This window comes from Bufo gargarizans, chromosome 4 (assembly GCF_014858855.1).
Source record: "Bufo gargarizans isolate SCDJY-AF-19 chromosome 4, ASM1485885v1, whole genome shotgun sequence".
Taxonomy (NCBI): domain Eukaryota; kingdom Metazoa; phylum Chordata; class Amphibia; order Anura; family Bufonidae; genus Bufo; species Bufo gargarizans.
In genome coordinates, this window is record NC_058083.1 from 490,489,132 (window position 1) to 490,510,500 (window position 21,369).

The 21,369-nt window shown below is 47.3% G+C and overlaps 1 protein-coding gene across 1 annotated transcript in view; it reads right to left on the reverse strand.

Annotated features, from left to right (window-relative positions):
* Positions 1-21,369, reverse strand: part of PPP1R21 (protein phosphatase 1 regulatory subunit 21) — an 87,120-nt gene that overhangs the window by 46,042 nt on the left and 19,709 nt on the right. The window contains exons 7-8 of the mRNA XM_044289913.1: positions 12,442-12,536; positions 4,258-4,310 (exon numbers count right to left, since the gene is read on the reverse strand). Of these exons, the coding sequence (XP_044145848.1) occupies positions 4,258-4,310; positions 12,442-12,536 (148 nt within the window). The remainder of the gene's footprint in view (positions 1-4,257; positions 4,311-12,441; positions 12,537-21,369) is intronic.

Consider the following 21,369-nt stretch of genomic DNA (forward strand, 5'->3'; position numbering starts at 1 on the left):
AGTTTTTTCAACTGAATCCTGTAAAAAAAAAAACTGATCCACTGCAATCCTATGCATAACTGATGCAACAGAAACCATTTTTTTTTTTTTTTTTTTACAGAATCCTTTTTATTTTTTCTCTTTCTCTTCTTCTGACAGATCAGAAGAACGGAAAGGTAAACAGTGATGTGAATGCACCCTTAGTTATACACAGAAACTGGAGCTGTTTTAAAGGTGTCTCTAATCTCCCCTTCATCTCTAAACTTCTAGAATGCCCAGTCTACTTTCACCTCTTTCACTATGTTTCTGTTAACTCTCTTCTCGACCCCATACAATTTCGTTTCAGTACTCGTACAGAAACTGCCCTTACCAAAGTGACAACTGCTAAATGCAACGGTGACCACTCTCTACTTATTCTTCTGGATCTCTCTGCAGCATTTGACTCTCTGCAGGATTTACATGGGCCGAGTAGCAGCCGATTGTCGGGAAAGAAGCATTCCTTCCAGACATTTGGCTGGTCGCTCAGTGAAGATGAAGCAACGATCACCTCCGCTCGTCCTCATACAGCTGCATTGCTTTTGGGCAGCAGATCGCTGTTTCAGCAGCACTGTCTGCTGCCCAGAAACAATCATTTAGGTGCCTGCACGAAATACAGTTTCACCCAATGAACGAGCATTTTGCGAGTTCATCGGGTGATTGGCTGCCCCTTTAGATGGGCAGATTGTCGGGAACCTGTCTAAAGCCACCTACCTGTCTAAATCCACCTTAACTGTTCTCCCTTCACCCCACCTCCCTTCAGCCTCAATCTTCAGAGTCTGATCTATCAAACACTATCCTCTACAACCCATGCACTCAGAAGCACTACAGAGATTGTTTGGTGACGGCTCATGCAGCCTTATATCTGCTCCCCTATTTGGTTAAGATGGCCGGACCACTTTATAACACACACACTTATACCTTATCTGTCACCCCTATCTCCTATAGATTGTAAGCTCTTGTGAGCAGGACCCTCATTCCTCATTTTAATTGTTGACTTGTTTGTTGTTATGTAATGTTCCTTATGTACTGATTTTGTTTGTACATGAACCCCTAAGTTGTAAAGCGCTGTGGAATATGGAATATGTTGATGCTATATAAATACAGATTTTTTTTTTTTAGATATGTTCTCTCAGAAAATTTGATTTAGAACTTAAAAGCTCAGATAGCATTAGTAACATCAAATACTACTGTGATGATAACATGGAGATTAATGTGCATTCCCTTACCAACCATTGATTAATTATTCAATAGTGAATGTAAACTACGAAGATAAGAAACCTCAGCATGGAAATTTACGACCGTATAAAAGCCTGAGAGCACATATGTGAGGACGCAGAGAAATGGCTTTCAATATCCTTTTATTTTACACACAGGGATTTGTTATAATGAAACTTTCAGAATACCGAGTACTGGATCGATGCATGAAAACATTGGGAAAAATGTATTAAAGGGACTGTCCCATCAGGACATGTACCCAAAGAGAGCATATGGACATCATAGACAATTACTCCTCTTCCAGGGAAGTACGGCTCTACTCTGGTGGACTTGGGCCATCCATACAACACAAGAACACCCACTTACCGTATATGAATTATATATGTGCTTAAAATAAAACTATAGGTGAGATTTTCTCACGTTACATTGCCCCTAAAGGGGGCCCAGGGAGTGCCATACCTGTCCACAAGCTGTGTTAGTGGAGATTCAGATCAGTCCCATTTGAATGAGACCGAACTGTAAGACCAAACACACATGGCGATATTTTTAGATAAAAGCAGCCATGTTTTTCAAATGGACCCCCCTTAATAGGGTTTTCCAAGATTTTTTTAACCGAAAACTTTGGTTTAATGTTGTACGGAGACCCGTCTCCGTACAACATTTAAATGTATGGGCTTCGTGGAGGTGAAATTCGTTATGTCCGAAGTGAACTTCGGTATTTGATTTTTAAACTGGAAAACTATCTTAAAACTTGGATCTGAACTTTGCTTCGGTTGCAGTTTGTACCTTGGAACCGAAGCCAGGTTCGGATTCAAGTTTTAAAATGGTTTTCCATTTGAGTAATTAAAGTCTGAAGTTATCCAACAATGTCTCATAAGACTTCCGACATAATGAATTTCACCTCCGCGAAGCCCATATATTTGAATGCTGTACGGAGACGGGTCTCTGTACAGCATTCAAACAAAGTTTTGAACAAAGCGGCTTCGCTCAACAGCACGTGTGATGTCAAGTCCATTTGTCACATGTAGTGTTGAGCGAAGTGAATAGGGCTGAGCTGCAATACCAAGCACAGCCACTATACAAAATGTGGCGCTGTGCTTGGAGAGCAGAGATAAGGCTGCAGCTCTACTGTGGGCAACAGTGCCTTCTCAAACAGCTGATAGGTGGGGGGTCCCAGGTGTCAGACCCCACCGATCAGATACTGATGAACTATTCTGAGAATAGGTCATCAGGTAGAAAAAATCTCAGAAAACCCTTTAACAACTTTTTACCCAGCTAAGTAGGGGCAAAAACATTCATTTACCTTTAAAGAGGACCCGTTACCTCTCCTGACATTTCTGCTTTTAGTAACTACTTGCAATCCCCATGTAATAACAATTCTGGAGCATCTATTCTTATGACTCTATTTTGTGCCATTCCTCTATTATTCCTGCTAGAAGTTTGCCAGCAGTTTGTGATGAAGGTGAAAATGTGGGTTTCCGGGGGCGGGGGAGGTGTGATCTAGGGATCGACCGATATTGATTTTTTAGGGCCGATACCGATACCGATAATTTGTGAACTTTCAGGCCGATAGCCGATAATTTATACCGATATTCTGGGAATTTTCATTTTTGAAAAAAAAAAAAAAAATTCCCACAAATCTGCTGAAAATTAATGTTTATTGTTAATGTGTATTTTTATTTTTTTTGTAAATCTTTCTTTTTCATTTATATTTAATATTTTGGTGTTTTTATTTTTATTACTTTTTTTTTTTTTTAAACTAACTTTTAGCCCCCTTAGGGACTAGAACCCTTGTCCTATTCACCCTGATAGAGATCTATCAGGGTGAATAGGAGCTCACACTGTCCCTGCTGCTGTGTGCTTTGTGCACACAGCAGCATGGAGCTTACCATGACAGCCAGGGCTTCAATAGCGTCCTGGCTGCCATGGTAACCGATCGGAGCCCCAGCATTACACTGCTGGGGCTCCGATCGGAGGAGCAGGGGAGAGGGAATCCTGTGGGGGGCGCACTGCGACTGGGGTGGGGGGGGCGCACCACTGCTTAATACTGGGGGGAGGGGGGGCGCACTGCGCCACCAATGCTTAATACTGGGGGGGCTTGGGGGGGAGGCGCACTGCGCCACCAATGCCTAATATTGGGGGGGGAGGGGGGGCGCACTGCACCACCAATGTCTGATATCGGGGGGCTTGGGGGGGCGCACTGCGCCACCAATGAAGCTTAATCTCTAATTTATTCATATACAGGAGGCGGGAGCTGGCTGCAGAAATCACATAGCCGGCTCCCGACCTCTATGAGCTGTAGCTGCGATCCGCGGCACCTGAGGAGTTAACTACCGCAGATCGCAGCTACAGCTCATAGAGGTCGGGAGCTGGCTATGTGATCCTGCAGCTCCCGTCTCCTGTATATGAATTAATGTGAGATTAAGCTTCATTGGTGGCGCAGTGGCCATAGCTCCTCCCCTCCTCTTGTCCCCTGTCCTCCCATTGGCTGGAGCGGCAGCAGCAGCACAGGGGGAGGAGACACTGCTCCTTCTCCCCTGTGCTGCTGCTGAGGGAACACGGAGAGCGCTGTCAGCAGCGCGATCTGTGTTCCCAGGACGTTATCGGAATATCGGCAAAATAAATGCCGATACCGATAACGTTCAAAATCCTGAATATCGGCCGATAATATCGGTAAATCCGATAATCGGTCGATCCCTAGTGTGATCCCTGCACAATCTGTGACACCATCCAATCAGCGCTGACAGTGCAAGGACGGACACCCAACTGGTAACACCCATGTGGACCTCCACTGCCCACTGCTAGGAATTCATTCCTAACTTCTAGCAGGAATAATAGAGCACAGGCACAACATGGTTTTTATAAGATACCGTAGATGCTCCAGAATTGTTATTACATGGGGAGTGCAAGTCGTTAATAAAAAAAAGACATGTCAGGAGAGGCGACAGGTCCTCTTTAAATCACTCAAAAAGTAATGCACAAGTGGTAAGTGCAAACAAGACGGGAAAAGAAATAAGCGCTAACCTGCTGTCTCCTGCTGTGTAACGGTACATTCAGGGCATTGAAATCGCTAATTCCTAGTGGAGAAGAGACATCATTTATATAGGTTATTAAAGAAAGGAACACACATTAGCAATCAGATACACGGTGTGGAGACGCAAGGTCAATTACTGCACAAGAGCAAGATGTGAAGGGATGACAATAAAAGCGGCGCTGCATCGGTGAAGAGCTCACAGCGGTCTACGACCATGGGAACTCCTACTCTGATCGAGCCGTGAACACATCCTCCAGACAAAATGGGACAGCGGCGTTCCTACTAATAAACACTATATGGCTGCACAAGACGCGTTTATTCCCCAAATTTCTCACAACAAGGGCGGTCGTACGCATAAGACAGCCGTCAGGCAAATGCTTGTTGGGCCGACAGCTATCACTCCTGATTAGACGCTGCTGTCAGACTCCTTCTCGAGGAAGAAAAGGATCGGTCAAGCTGAAATTCATCTGCCTGATCCTCATCTAATGTGTGTGGCCACAAGACACGGTTTAGGTACACTGGACATGGAGTAACCTTGATGGACACTTCAGGGGGTCATCAGCGACTTCATGAACAAAGATCAAATTAGAATACGTAAACTTTGCACCTCTTTTCACTGTGTCGCTGCCTCCCTCCCCCCTAAACAGTAGCAAGAACCTACACATAAAGTTTCATGGTTGTTTCACTCAATAGAACGCAAAGGTAAATGATTCGGCTGCTGGGCTCTATAAGGGCCTGTTCACACGATGTCTTCCTGCGGCGGTCGTGCTGTGGTTTAAAGCCGCGACTGCACCAAGAAGTGACATGTCGACACCCGTCACTGTTGGCGAACAGTTGCCTCTTCATATCATACCGAGCACAGCGCCATCCATGGTATAGAGGCTGTGCTTGGTATTGTAGCCTAATCCCATTTACTAGAATAGGACTTAGCTGCACAACGGCCATGTGACAGATGGATATGTCATCACAGGTTAAAGAAGAGACTGCAGCGTTCTCCAGACCACTTCCAACAGCTGATCAGCGGAGGTGCTGGGTGTCGGACCCCCATGATCATCGATATTTAAAACCCCTTTAAGTCACGAAACTGGTGGAACACCCATTGCAACTGTCTCATGACCTGGTATCACAATGACATATGCATGATACATACAAAATCCACATGTCTTTTGTATGTACATGACTGTCAGAACGTGGCACGCAGATGCAGTGAGGTTCCTCCGTGAGGTGTAGTAATGGATAATCCACTGCATACTTAAAAGGGCTGTCGTCCGAAAAATATTCTCCATTTTTCAAACCCACGCCTGGATCTGACTACTTATGTAATTGCATGTAATTAAAAATGTAGCATAGCCACCGATTTATTCACTGAAATCTATCTGTATAGCGCCTCCTGCTCATTTTCTAATTTCTGTGTCCTGCTCACTGAGATGGACGCACATGCTCAGTTCCATCCTTCAACTGCCACCGGCTGCAGTAGGGACACGTCCTCTGATACTTTCACACTTGCGGCAGAGTGATCCGGCAAGCAGTTCCGTTGCCAGAACTGCCTGGCAAAAAGCATGCCAGCTGATGGCATTTGTAAGACTAAGGCTACTTTCACACTTGCGGCAGTGTGATCTGGCGGGCAGTTCCGTCGGAACTGGCCGCCGGATCCGCCGATCTGCTGCTGACTGAAAGCATTTGTGAGACGGATCCGGATGCGGATCCGTCTCACAAATGCATTGCAAGGACGGATCCGTCTCTCCGCTTGTCATGCGGACCGACGGATCCGTCTTGTACATTTTTCTCATTTTTACCGATCTGCGCATGCGCATGCCGGAACGACATTCCGGTATTCTGAATGCCGGATCCGGCACTAATACATTCCTATGGGAAAAAATGCCGGATCCGGCATTCAGGCAAGTCTTCAGTTTTCTTTCGCCGGAGAGAAAACCGTAGCATGCTACGGTTTTCTCTTTTGCCTGATCAGTCAAAACGACTGAACTGAAGACATCCTGATGCAAACTGAACGGATTACTCTCCATTCAGAATGCATGGGGATAAAACTGATCAGTTCTTTTCCGGTATAGAGCCCCTGTGACGGAACTCTATGCCGGAAAAGAAAAACGCTAGTGTGAAAGTACCCTGATCAGGATCCTGATCAGTCAGAAAAATGCATTGAAATGCAGGATCCGTCTTTCCGGTGTCATCCTTTTTTCACCTTTTTTTCGGTCTGCGCACGGAAGGATGGATCCGGCATAACAGTATTTTGAATGCTGGATCCGGCACTAATACATTCCTATGGAAAAAAAATTCAGGCAAGTCTTCAGTTTTTTGGGCTGGAGGTATAGGCTCTTTCACACTTGCGTTTTTGTCTTCCGGCATAGAGTTCCGTCGTCGGGGCTCTATGCCGGAAGAATCCTGATCAGTTTTATCCTAATGCATTCTGAATGGAGTGAAATCCGTTCAGGATGCATCAGGAGGTCTTCAGTTCCGGAACGGAACGTTTTTTGGCCGGAGAAAATACCACAGCATGCTGCGCTTTTTGCTCCGGCCAAAAATCCTGAACACTTGCCGCAAGGCCGGATCCGGAATTAATGCCCATTGAAAGGCATTGATCCGGATCCGGCCTTAAGCTAAACGTCGTTTCGGCGCATTGCCGGATCCGACGTTTAGCTTTTTCTGAATGGTTACCATGGCTGCCGGGACGCTAAAGTCCTGGCAGCCATGGTAAAGTGTAGTGGGGAGCGGGGGAGCAGCATACTTACCATCCGTGCGGCTCCCGGGGCGCTCATGGATGACGTCATCCATGCACATGGGGCGCTCGGACGTCATTCTGGAGCACCCCGGGAGCCGCACGGACTGTAAGTATACAGCTCCCCGCTCCTACTATGGCAACCAGGACTTTAATAGCGTCCTGGCTGCCATAGTAACACTGAACGCATTTTGAAGACGGATCCGTCTTCAAATGCTTTCAGTTCACTTGCGTTTTTCCGGATCCGGCGTGTAATTCTGGAAAGTGGAGTACACGCCGGATCCGGACAACGCAAGTGTAAATGAGGCCTAAAACTGTAGCATGCTGTGGTTTTTTTCTCCGTCCTGATCAGTCAAAAAGACTGAACTGAAGACATCCTGATGCATCCTGAACGAATTGCTCTCCATTCAGAATGCAGGGGGATATGCCTGATCAGTTCTTTTCTGGTATAGAGCCCCTAGAACGGAACTCTATGCCGGAAAAGAATAACGCTAGTGTGAAAGTACCCTAAGCGCACACCTCCTGAGCTGTCAGCTTGATATAAATCTAGCCGAGCAATGGATGGGGAGATCTTTGGATCCGTGTGAGGTGCAGGGCTGGTTCTAAGTTTGTCAGAATTGTCATGTTCTCTAAGATACCGTGTTTTAGTTTTTTTACAGTACTCATGGGATAAACCCCTTTTAAGGCAACTTCAGAGATGGACAGGTTTGTGTTATTACATTGGTCGCTAGCTTTGTTGAATCCCTCATAGGTTTATGTTACTTTTGATTTCTCTGATTAGTTCGGAGACAAACACGGATGTGCGTGTCCTCCTGTATTATGCATGGCTGTCACACTGCTCAGGTCCTGTCCACAGACGCTGTACCGGTAATGAACGTGCAGTCTCCGCCACAGACTTACTGCTGTATGATACGAGCGAGAGCAGGACTAAAAAAAAATATATATAAAAAGTCCATAGTTAATGCTAGATTTATTGAAATATAAATGGCGGCAGAGGCGAGAAATGCCAATTTCGCAGCCTCCTGAATTATTGATGCGCCATTTCATCTGCTAAGGTTGCTTCCACCTCAGAGCAGTAAGAACTTCTTGTTTGCCTGCATGCCTGCCTGGCGTTCAGGGGTTAACCCTATAATGAGATAGTATAAAAAAAAAAATGCAGTATGTACGCCCTGAGTCATACTCTACTTCTATAATCCAGAGCGGGGTATGTGCTTTAGAGACAGGGGCATGAATTATTCAGCAGGACTTTTTTGGATTTTATTTTTTTAAGGAAATGGAGCCTTCCAGCCAAGAGAGGGACTGATGGATTGTTATTTTCTACCTCTACTGCGCGGTGTGTCCTCATAGACCTTATGTGACTTGCCTCATAAATTGTTAATTATTCTTTACTTCCATTGCAAGGCAGGAGAAATAGGATATAAACGAGATTATATATGCATTACAGGCAGGAGATACGTTCATCTGAATACTACTTCATTGTGCTCTCTGTTCTAGACCCATTAAAGAAGACTTAAAAGGGGTTTTCCAGGATGGCCTATCCTCAGCAAGGTCATCAATGTCTGTTCGGTGGGGTGGGGTCAGACTCCCAAGCAACCCCACTGATCAGACAATTGGAGACGCTGCGACGCTCCGGTGAACACTGCAGCCTCCTTGCAACATACCAAGCAGGGCGCCGTACACTGATAGTGGCTGTGCTTGGTACTGCAGCCCAGGCCCGCTCATTGGAATGGGAGTGAGCTGCAAATAGGTCACGTGACCGATGAACGTGAAATAATCGGCCTAGGAAGAGGCCGAGAAGCTCATCTTCAAACAGCTGATTGGAGTCAGACCCCCATACTGATTGCCTATCCTAAGAATGATCTATACTGAGGATCGGCCATAAATGTTGAACTCCCCTTTAATGGGCTGCATTCGGCCTGTCAATCACAGCCTTGAATAGTGGGGGGCACACCGCTGCTCATGAATATAACCAGGCTTAAACTAGCTCATCAGTATATTCTTCCAGTGCTCCTGGGAGCAAAATAATTTTTGTGGCCCTTTTCCTGCGGACCTGTAGCTGCTTTTACACAGAGCGGCATACTAAGCCGAAGGATCTGCTTTAAAAGGGAAGCTGTGATGATGAGCATGCTATCCAATCTGTAGAGCAGGAGGAGCAGAGCACATCGATCTATAGTTCTGTTAGAGAAGGTTCAGTATAACTTGTAAATGTTTCCATTTTGTTCCCTGCTCTTTCTAGGCTTAGGGGTCCAGTAGGCGATCCTATTCAGAGTCTGTCAGCCTTCTCTGTAGTAGGGTGAATACAGAAATAACCACCAGTCCCAGATTGGACTCATAAGACTGGGATGAAGAATCTGTAATCACATCTGCTGCAACGGTGACGGCGAGCAGGTAAAAAGTAAAGAAAATGTAGCGCTCACAGGAGTGCTGCGTTCCCTTCAAACAGCTGATCACCCTCTGTCCCACGAGTTAGACCCCTGCAGATCTGATGACCTATCCTGACGATAGGTAGTCAATATCCGTAACCGGACAACTCCTTTAAGTCTGCTTTAAACGGGTTATCCAGGAAAAAGATAATTAGGACTTATCCACAGGATAGGTCATCAGTATCAGATCTGAGGGGGTGCGACACCCGGAACCCCTGCGGATCAGCCTTGAGCGCCGCAGCATCTTCCTAGGCCAGTGACATCACTGTACCTAGGTCACCTGGCCTAGTTGCCACACAGCCCCATTCAAGACAATGGAGTCGAGCTGCAATGCCAAGCACAGCCACTATACGATGTACGGCGCTGTACTTGGAAAGCTGCCGGGAGCCTGCACCACTGATCTTAGCGTCGGTGAGCGCAGCGGCGCCCTGAAACAGCTGATGGGCGGGGGTGCCAAGACCTGGACCCTCGCTGATGTGATAATGATGACCTATCCATTATCTTTTCCAGGATAACCCCTTTAATGGATCTAGGCCACTGAGCACAATATAGAACTAATCAATCTGCTCAGCTCCTCCTGCTCTATAACATGCTGCCCACAGATCAGAAACTGTGCTCCTTTTATATCTCACGCAGATATTGTCCCACAATTTCCACCGGAAGCCAGCGGCTTTCTGACCTGTCCCTTACACGTTTACATGTGAACTTAAAGGAGGCATTAGTATCTGATCAATTGGGGAAGGGGGGGGGGGGGGGGTTAACACCCAGGACCCCCACCAATAAGCTGTTTGAGAAGGCAGCAGTGCTCCTGTTCTCTGCTCACCAAGCACTCAGCCATCGCTTTGATAGCAGCTGTTCTTGGTATCGCAGCTCAGCCCCATTCACTTCAATGGACCAAAGCTGCACCTAGGCCACGTGACATCGGCAAAGCTGTAAGAAGCCCGCTGTGCTACTGCATGCGTTAGTGCCTTCGCAAACATCTGATCGGTGGGAGTCCCTGGTGTCAGACCTTCCCAGTGATCATATACTGATGACCTATCAAGAAGATAGCTCGTCAGTTCAAAAATCTTGAAGAAAAAAAAAAAAAGAAAAAATTTAACCCATAGGATGCCAGAGGTGTTTTCGTTTTTGCATTTTCATTTTTCTTCCCTATCTTTCTTGAGCCATAACTTTTTTATATGTTGGTTCACATAGCTGTATGAGGGCTTATTTTTTTTTTTGGGGGGGGGGGGGGGGGGGAGACAAGTTTTACATTCTAATGCAACCATTAATTATGGCATAAAATGTAGTAGGAAGCGATAAAAAAAAATTCAAATGGTGTGGAATTGGAAAAAAAAAACGCAATTCCTACACCGTTTTAAGGGTTTTGTTCCCACTGCGAGGCTGAGTGCATTTAAATAAGTTACCGGTATCCTCACTGGCCACAGGGGACGCCGGTAACAGGCTTTTGACCATTTAGATGCCATGATCTCATTTGATCACGGCATCTAAAGGCATTAATTACTGCAATCGGCATTATTGCCGGTCGCGTTAAGTCTCTGCTGTTTCAAACAGCAGTGACCTGCCGGCCATAACGCCCGCTGCACGTGCAAGCGGGCGCCATGTTTGTCTATCGCTCCAGCGCTGTTCATGTACAGCGCTGGTAGCAAAAGGGTTAAATAGGGGTGCCCAGTAGGGAAAATTATTTTGAAAGTGATCAAAAACTGAAGAACTGATACCTGACTAATCCGCTCCACTCTTGATCCAATGCTGACCAGGTCCCTGTTGGTCTCATCTCTGCACACAGGACAGGCCATATAACGCTTGCTCAGCCAATCACTGGTCACACCGGCAATGCAGGGGATCGTGGGGATCAATTCTTTTATGTTTTAACCCACTCTGAGCCTTTTCCCAACAATTTTGCCCTGCAGAAGAAGCCCTTTAATTATTGTGAAACACCATTCAGAAGACCAAAACTAGGGGGTCTACAAGTCATGGGTAAGTATGCGTCTGGCCTCGGCTGTTTCCACCGAAGGAAGCTGCAGTAAGCCACAAGTCTCTGCTGCAGGGAAAATATACCGTAATGTCAGCCAATGAAATGAACGGCCGATTATGTAGTCAATGGACGGGTCGGGTCTGCCAAAGCAGCTCTTAAAGTGGCTCATAAGTGTGGACCCCCCTCTACTCCTTGATATCATTATGCAATAAGAGCACATGGAATGACATGCCCAGTGTGTCAGTCCTCACTGTAGAGCTTGCATTCTGTTCATGAGCCTGTAATATCAAAAATCTAGTTTTGCAAGTCCAGCCCTCCCCACTGACAGGGGAGGACTGCTGTACCATTACAGCAAATATTGTGTTTAACCCCTTGTTTCCCCATGGGGACCGAGTGTACAGCCAGGTTGGTCGGGTCGATGCTATTGATGCGTGTATGTAATTATTAATGTTTAGGTACAGTTTGGGGTGGAATATTAGAATATTGTGCTGTGTGCAGCGTAGTTTAGGTGTATTGTAGTGTTGTTAATATATTACTGTGTGCGACTAGAAGTATATCTATTTATATGAATATATATAGTTATAGCAATAATTAGACTGTAAACGTGTTATTGTTTTAATAAATTCCTTTATTATTCAAAGTACTGCGTATAGTAATTTATTGTAGTAGTCGCCGCCGTAATAATATAGCGCACGCAGTTCAGGGAAAAAGTGTAAGTGCAACAGAGGTCGTTTCTTTAAAAGGAATAAATAGGCAGAGTCATCAATAGACGACTCGCCTATTTAGGAATATTAATTTGTTGATATTAACACAAAATAATAATTAATATTTCCTTTAACACAAACAACGCGATGTTAAATCCAAGCCTAGGCATACTGGCGGTTGCTCAGCGTGAATCTGACAGTTCCCTTTTCACAGCTTACTTAAACAAGTTATACATCACTAGAAAAGCAGCATTTATAGCAGCTGGAGATCGATGAAGCGCTGCGCTGGAGAAGAAAACCGCTCTGTCACCAGCACTGAATAGCACGCTCCTACTTACTTGTGTCATTGAATGGCACTTTTTCATTGATGATACCCAGAGACTCCTCCAGTCTACTGCTCAGATCTAAATGAAGCGTCTTCAACTGGCTCTGGCTGATGAGACAAATAAAAAGTCAGATGCGGGAAACACAAACCTTTAATATTGCATCATAAAGCCTCCGGATGTGACAGATAAGGTGGTGAAGACACGGTGTGGTTCTCAACGACGTCCGTTTCCCTACAATGAAAGCAGATGTATATATTTGTGCAACTTAAAGGGGGTGACCCGTCTCATACATTGGTGGCATATCACTAGGATCACTGTCTGGTAGGTGTGAGCCCCACCTCTATCTCTAGAACGGAGCCCTCAAAGTGAAGGATAGCGGACTGTGCAAGCGCAGACGCCCTCCATTCATTTCTATGTCATTGCCAAAAATAGGAGAGCGGCGCGTTCTGCGATTTTCAGAAGTCCCATGGAAATTAATCAGGAGTGCACTGCGTAAGTGCGGCCACCACTACATTCACTTTTATGGGGCTGACGAAAAAAGCAAAGCAAGTGCTCAGCTATGTTCGTCAGTCCCATAGAAATGAATAGAGGGCTCTCCTTCACTAGAGATAGGTGCGAGTCCCAAAAGGTGAGACTCGCACCTATCAGACATTGGTCTTGCATCCTAGCGATATACCTCCAATGTATGAGATGGGTCCAACCCCTTTAACCCCTTAAGGACTCGGCCCTGTTTCACCTTACGGACTTTTTTGCAAATCTGACCAGTGTCACTTTAAGTGCTGATAACTTTAAAATAGCTTTGACTTATGCAGGCCATTCTGAGATTGTTTTTTCGTCACATATTGTACTTCATGACACTGGTAAAATGAAGTAAAAAAAAATCTTTTTTATTTATAAAAAAAATACCAAATTTACCAAAAATTTGTAAAAAATTGCAAATTTTCAAGTTTCAATTTCTCTACTTCTATAATACATAGTAATACCTCCAAAAATAGTTATTACTTTACATTCCCCATATGTCTACTTCATGTTTGGATCATTTTGGGAATGATATTTAAATTTTTTGGGGATGTTACGAGGCTTGAAATTTTTTAGAAATTTTCATAAACCCAATTTTTAGGGACCAGTTCAGGTCTGAAGTCACTTTGCGAGACCACCCAAAAGTGACCCCATCTAAGAAACTACACCCCTCAAGGTATTCAAAACCGATTTTACAAACTTTGTTAACCCTTTAGGTGTTCCACAAGAATTAATGGAAAATAGAGATACAATTTCAAAATTTCCCTTTTTTGGCAGATTTTCAATTTTTATATTTTTTTTCCAGTTACAAAGAAAGGGTTAACAGCCAAACAAAACCATGTCCCATTTGAAGCCCCCCTGATGCACCCCTAGAGTAGAAACTCCAAAAAAGTGGCCCCATTTTAGAAACTACGGGATAGGGTGGCAGTATTGTTGGTACTAGTTTAGGGTACATATGATTTTTGGTTGCTCTATATTACACTTTTTGTGAGGCAAGATAACAAGAAATAGCTGTTTTGGCACAGTTTTTATTTTTTGTTATTTACAACATTCATCTGACAGGTTGTCACGGACGCGGCGATACCTAATATGTATCTTTTTTTTTTTTTTTTTTTTTTTTTTAAATAAATCATGTTTTAGTGTTTCCATAGTCTGAGAGCCATAATTTCTTTCGTTTTTGGGCGATTACCTTGGGTAGGGTATGATTTTTGCGGGATGAGATGACAGTTTTATTGGCACTATTTTGGGGTGCATGTGACTTTTTGACCAATTGCTATTACACTTTTTGTGATGTAAGGTGACAAAAAATTGTTTATTTAGCACAGTTTTTATTTTTTATGGTGTTCATCTGAGGGGTTAGGTCATGTGATATTTTTATAGAACCGGGCGATACCAAATATGTGTACTTTTTATTTTATTTATGTAAGTTTTACACAATAACAGCTTTTTTAAAAACAAAAAAAATTATGTTTTAGTGTCTCCATATTCTGAGCCATCGTTCTTTTATTTTTTGGGCGATTATCTTAGGCAGGGGCTCATTTTTTGCGGGATGAGGTGAAGGTTAGATTAGTACTATTTTGGTGGGCAAACGCCTTTTTGTGATGTAAGGTAACAAAAAAAATGGTTTATTTAGCACAGTTTTTATTTTTTATGGTGTTCATTTTTTACCAATTTTTTTTACTTTATTTGGGGAAAATGACGTTTTTGTTTATTTTTACTTGAAACTTTTAATTTTTGGGGGGGAAACTTTATTTTTTCAAAACAAAATTTCACTTTATTTTTTTCCCACTTTGGGACTTTTGGGGTATATTCCTTTACAATGCATTCCAATAATCCTGTATTGGAATGCATTGGCTGTATGAGTAATACTGTGTATTACTCATACAGCTTCCGGGGCCTGTGAGATCCAGGGGGCTGGATCTCACAGGCTCTTCACCGGAAGGCAGCGCAGATGCCTCAGGAAGGCATCACGCTGCCTTCCATGCCATCGGGTCCCCCCCACAACCCCATGGAGACCCGATCGCACCGCCGCCGCACATTAAAAAGCTGCAAACAGTGACAGCAGCAAGTACAGCGATCAATTCAACCCGCTTAATTGTACCTGCACACGGTGCGGATTTGTATACAGAAGAAATCTGCAACAAAACCATTAATCGTATGTTTATTGTATTTTTGGTAAATTTTTGTACAGATTTTCTATCTATGTTAACAACCCTATTGAAGTCTATGAGAAAAAAAAACCTCTATAGAAGGTGCGGAAGCGCACAAAGAAGTGACAGGCTGCGGATTTCTAAATTCGCACATCAGGTTAATTTCCACACAAGAAAAAAGCAGACGTGTTAGGCTACTTTCACATCTGCGCTTTCCCTTTCCGCTATTGAGATCCGTCATAGGATTAGGAGACAAAACTGATAGGATTGTTAATGGGGACAAAACTCAACTGAAGGAGTGCACCAGAATGCATTCCGTTCCCATGACGCACACAGAAACAGAAGCGTTTTTGAGTGCGTCCTGGGATGCGGAACAAGATTGATCCGTCATGACTCACGGATCCGCTTTCTCTGACAAAAAAAAAACAAAAAAAAAGGATCCGTCCCCCATTGATGGTTTTAGAGACGGATCCGTCATGGCTATTTTAGAGATAATACAACCGGATCCGTTCACAGCGGATGCAGATGGTTGTATTATTATGACGGAAGCGTTTTTGCTGATCCATAACTCATGATGCGTATTACACTGCAGTTTTTCTGCACCAAAATCAGGGCGGAAAAACAACACGTAATCCGCATCGTGTGATGTTACCCTAATTCAGGGTAGACTGTGACTAGAGCCATGTTCTTGATCTCATTTTAAAGCTAAGATTCTAATCTCTAGCAGTATTGCTCCACTGTTGTTCAACAGCACAGTAGTAAAAAATCTTATTTGACTTTTTTTTTTTTTTTTTTTTTTTTTTTAAGGGAAAAAAAAACCCCGTTAGGGCTCATCTACATGAACGTATTTTCTTTCCATGTCCGTTCCGTTTTTTTTTGCGGACCGTATGCGGAACCATTCACTTCAATGGGTCCGCAAGAAAAACAGAAGTTACTCCATGTGCATTCTATTTTCGTATGTCCTATTATTGTCCGCATTACGGACAAGGATAGTACTGTTCTATTAGGGGCCAGCTGTTCACGTTTCGCAAAATACTGAATGCACACGGATGTCATCCGTATTTTTTGCGGACCGGAAAAACGAGATTTTTGTATAACTTACCAGTAAAATCTCTTTCTCGCTCTTTCCTTGGGGGACACAGAAGACCTTGGGTATAGCTCATCTCCATAGGAGGCGTGACACTAAGTGAAAACTGTTAAGCCCCTCCTCCACAGCTATACCCTCAGCCTGGAGAGAGAGGCTGCCAGTTGCATGTCCAAGTAGTGAAAAAAGGCAAAGTCCAAAAGTGGAACCAACAAGCCAACTACCCAACGGGTAAAACAACTCGGAAACCGTGTAGAGAAAAACCAAAGAATGGGTGGGTGCTGTGTCCCCCAAGGAAAGAGCGAGAAAGAGATTTTACTGGTAAGTTATACAAAAATCTCGTTTTCTCGCCCAGTTTCCTTGGGGGACACAGAAGACCTTGGGACGTTCAAAAGCAGTCCAAAAGGGGGAGGGACCACAGCACCAAGGCGAAGCACCCGAAGGCATCAAGAAACCGCCGCCCGCAGACCAGGCGGCCCAAGGCAGCACCTGCCGAAGCCAGAGTATGCACCCTGTAGAACGCTGTAAGGCAGACCAGTGACCGCCTCGCACAGACGCATGGCCGAAGCCAAATGCCTCCGGCCCAGGAGGCACCGACAACTCTGGTGAAATGAACGGAGACACCAAAAGCAGAACCCTGCCCTTGGTGCGGTAACCACAGCAATAACCACAGTGGGAAAGCGGAGGAAAGCCACCCCGGAGGCCACCAACCCGTTGCGCGGACCTCCTAGAAAACCAAGTGACCTAACGTCGACAAGAGCCGGAGATCTCCAAGTAAAAACCCCAAGGCCCAAACAACTCCCAAATCGGAAGAAGTGTCGAAGGGGAGGACGAAAGCCTCGTCAAAATGAAAGACAAACACCACCTTCAGAAGGAAGGAAGAGACGGGATGGAGAACAGCCCTGTCCTGAGGAAAGAGAAGGCCCGGAACAAGAAGGGCCGCCACCCAGGCACCCGCCAGAGACACGACGGCTACGGAAACATAACCGTACAGGACAGAAGGAGTAGAGAGAACTACTGTAACGGCTCCAAGGGAAAGATTGGAGTGCCAAGAGCCCAGAATGCAATGCCCAGGGCGGTACCCAGGGGCAGTACAAGGGAACCCCAAAGCCGCTCCATGGAAGAGGGTCCTGACAGGCCCAGAGGGCCGGGGAACGCTGAAAGGGGAAGGACAGCGCTGACACTTGACACTTCAAGCAACAGAGTCCCAGTCCCAGATCTAGGTCGGACTGGAGAAAGACAGAACCATTAGGAGCGAACACTAGCGAGCCCGCAAGAGTCGCCTGGGCAAGCGGGTGAAAACCCAATGCGAACAGGCGCAGACCCGTAACACGGGCAGAACGGTCGGCAAAAACTGGTCCCGTCGGCCCCCGAGCAACGTTGTCCTGTAACCACCCGGAGTGGGGGAGCAGAAGGACAGACGGAAAGGAACCGAAGGGTCCGCCCAGCAACCGCCAGGACAAGACAGGCTAAAGTCCATGTCGACGTAGCCACCACAGGAAGACGTCCCACAGTCCCGGTGTGGGAGATCTAATGACAATCTCGACCGAATGGGGGCACCTCCCAAGTTACAGCCAGAGTGAACAAGGGAGACAGTACGAGGCCAAGAGGAACATCAGAACCATCCACATGAACAACCAAGCTCTCCTCTCCCCAGAGGGGAGGACAGTGAAGGAACCGCCACTGAAGCGCGGCCGGGGCAAAAGCCACACCGGAGGGAGCCGAGCCGAACCGAGCGGGAGCGAAGCAGAGCCGGCGAGAAAAGGCAGTCGAGACAGAGGCCGGCATAACACCCTCCAACCGAAAGGAGGAGTGGGCAACAGGGAAGCCATAGGACAGCTCAAAGGCAGAACCCCGCTCACTGAGACGCCCGGTTCACTGCCACGCAGAAGGCGAGTACCCTGAAGAACCCAAGGTGGAGGTCCTACGGACCTGGGTAAGCGAGCACCCAAGAGAAGCTGGGTGACCATCCCGAGAAAAGCGGCCCGAACCCGGTAGCGGACCAGCCTGAAGCGCAGAGGGGGCGCCAAAAGAAAAGACCCATACTGCACGACACCCGAAGAGGAGGAAACAGTAGCAGGCGAGGGAACAGCAGCCCCGCCAGAGCCAACGCCGAAATCGAGTGGCACTGCAAACGGCACTCTCGACCCAGTGACCACTTGCGCCGGGAAGCGAGTGCACGGGAGAACCACGAACACTCCCCAGGTGGAAAGGCCAACGGACATGGTGGATGCCGACCAACGGGACCACAATATACAGGCCAAACCAGAGAACGAGCACCACCCAGCTCGGCGAAGTAGAGAGCAGTAGAGCCCATCTACTCATATCTAAAGAATACACCTTTGAATACAATGGCATTCTTTAATGCTTGTATGACAGCACCCAAGGGTTATACAGGTGGACAGAATGATCTCTTTAGAGAAGAGCGCAAGGCCCGTGACAAGCACCACATCCCAAGAGAAAAAAAGGGAATGTCGCAGGAGGAAGTGAGGCATACGTACGAGCAGCCCCGCAAGCAGTGAGAAGGCCAACCCACCTATGGGAGGAGAAGGCATACACGGCCCAAACAACGGACAGAGCGCACCAGAAATACCGCTCACTGCAAAAAAATAGTCACCCAGTGAAGGAGATCAGCCACAGAGTCCAACAGTATCAACGGAAGTGCAAAGTGCAACCTGAAAGGGAGTTATGCACAAGACATCAGTATGGCATGCGATGGAAACGCAGGCAGGCCCCCCAGAAAAGGGGGAAACGTATCTGGCAACACTGCAGCTGGTAAGAATGCAAAGGCCCGTCCCAAAGGGGGGATGCCCAAGGCCAGTAACAACTTCAGAGAAGTAGAACATACCATAGTCTGCCCAGAAGGTGACCAATCACATGGCCGCACAGTACCCAGCGGGAACGCAAGAGGTCCGCCCAGGGAAAGGGGGACATGCACGGGGTTATCCAACCATTAAGCGAGTGCGCAATAACCCACCTAACACCGAATACTGTGAGAGTGCAACTACTCCACAATGAAGGAGAACATGCAAGAATCCCGCACAGCATATCACGGACAGCCATGGGTCACGTGAGGGTGCAAAGTTTCGCCCATGGATGAGGAGGGCCGTGTATGGCCCGCAACACATCCGGCGAAAGAGCAGTATTCCACCCAGAAAGGGGCGGGGTAATGCACACGGCTGTCACCGCATCCAGCAAAAATGCAAGCACCCCGCCAAGGATGAGGGACATGCACATGGCCAGCAACGCACTGGCGAGAAAACAACCACAGTCAGCGGTGTTGTGCGTATGCCGCCTGAGGAAAGGATACATGCTCATTGCTGGCAGCGATTCCAGTGAGTGCAGCACACCATCCAAGGAAGGGGTCGTGCACATGGCCGGCAGCGAATCCAGTGATAGTGCAGCATTCCGCCTATGGACGGAGGTCATGCGTATGGCCGGCAACGAATCCAGAAAGTGCAGCATTCCGCCTATGGAAGGAGGTCATGCACATGGCCGGTTCATGCATATGGCCGGCAGCGAATCCAGCGAGAGTGCAGCGTTCTGCCTATGGACGGAGGTCATGCATATGGCCGGCAGCGAATCCAGAGAGAGAGAGAGAGCGCAGCAGTCCTCCTTTGGACGGAGGTCATGCGTATGACCCGCAGCGAAGCCAGAGAGAGTGCAACATTCCACCTATGGAAGGAGGTCATGCATAAGGCCGTAGCGAACCCAGCGAGAGTGCAGCATTCCGCCTATGGAAGGAGGTCATGCATAAGGCCGTAGCGAACCCAGCGAGAGTGCAGCGTTCCGCCTATGGAAGGAGGTCATGCATATGGCCATAGCGAACCCAGCGAGAGTGCAGCGTTCCGCCTATGGAAGGGGGTCATGCATATGGCCGTAGCGAACCCAGCGAGAGTGCAGCGTTCCGCCTATGGAAGGAGGTCATGCATATGGCCGTAGCGAACCCAGCGAGAGTGCAGCGTTCCGCCTATGGAAGGGGGTCACGCATATGGCCGTAGCAAAGCCAGCGAGAGTGCAGCGTTCCGCCTATGGAAGGGGGTCGTGCACATGGTCAGCATCGTATGCGGTAAAAGGGCAGTATTCCGCCTACAGAAAGGGGGTCATGCACAAGGCCAGCCCGCAGCCAGAGAGAGTGCAGTATGCCGCCTATAATGGGGGGTCATGCACATGGCCAGCACCGCGACTGGAGAGGGCGACTAATTCTGCCTATAGAAAAAGGCGGCCTGCACCTGGCCAGCGCCGTACCCCAGGAGAGGGCAAGGGTCCGCCTAGAAAGGGAAACATGTATACCTGGCCAGTGCCACGGAGCGCAACATGCCACCTATAGAATAGGGGCAGGCATACGGCCAGCGCTCTAAGGTCAGGCTGCAGTATCCTGCGCAGCCAACATAAAATACAGATATTTCATATATATGATATATATTCACACTTCACTATTAGTATTATATTTTTTTTTTTTTTTTTTATTTTTTTTTTCTATTTATTATTGTAAAACACAGCCTCTTTTAGGCAGGAAGGGGCCACCATATAAGAGCACAGCCTCACTGAGAGGCTAGCCATCCTAGGGTCTCCTCCAGATGGCAGCCGTCAGCGTCCAAGAGGTTAATACAGATCGGACCTGAGGGCGGTGCAGCGATCCCCTGGGGGCGGGGGGACCTCCGGCGGGAAGAATTCGCGCCTGCGAATGCCCGCCCCCTCCAATCGAGGCCGGAATATTGCGGCCTAGTAGGCCGCGAAGCCGGTGCCTAAAGTTTGCGGTGCCCGGAGGTACCGGCCGGGATCTGGAGGGAGCGAAGCGGCGCATGTATAATACCGGCCGCGGGAGCCCACCCCGCGGGCCGGAGAATCAGGGGGCCCGGAGAAGGAGCCCGGGACAGAACCTTTCTGCGGCGCCCGACCGACCGGAAGACAGCCTCTCTGAGAGCACCTGCGGTCGGCCGGGGTCCGCTGAACACCGCAGTCATGCCGGCCGCGGGAGCCCACCCCGCGGACCGGAAACAAGGGCCCTACGCCGCAGCAGTCAGGAGAGGGCCCTGGCCCTGAGCCGTCTCAAGGAGGGATGCCTGCGCACCGGTAAGCGATAGGGGGGGATGGGGGACCCTGCAAGGAGAGAGGCAGCTCCCTGGGCGGCATGATAGGGACGCCAGCATAACCCCTCAGTGGATGCACCTATAGTGGAGGGGA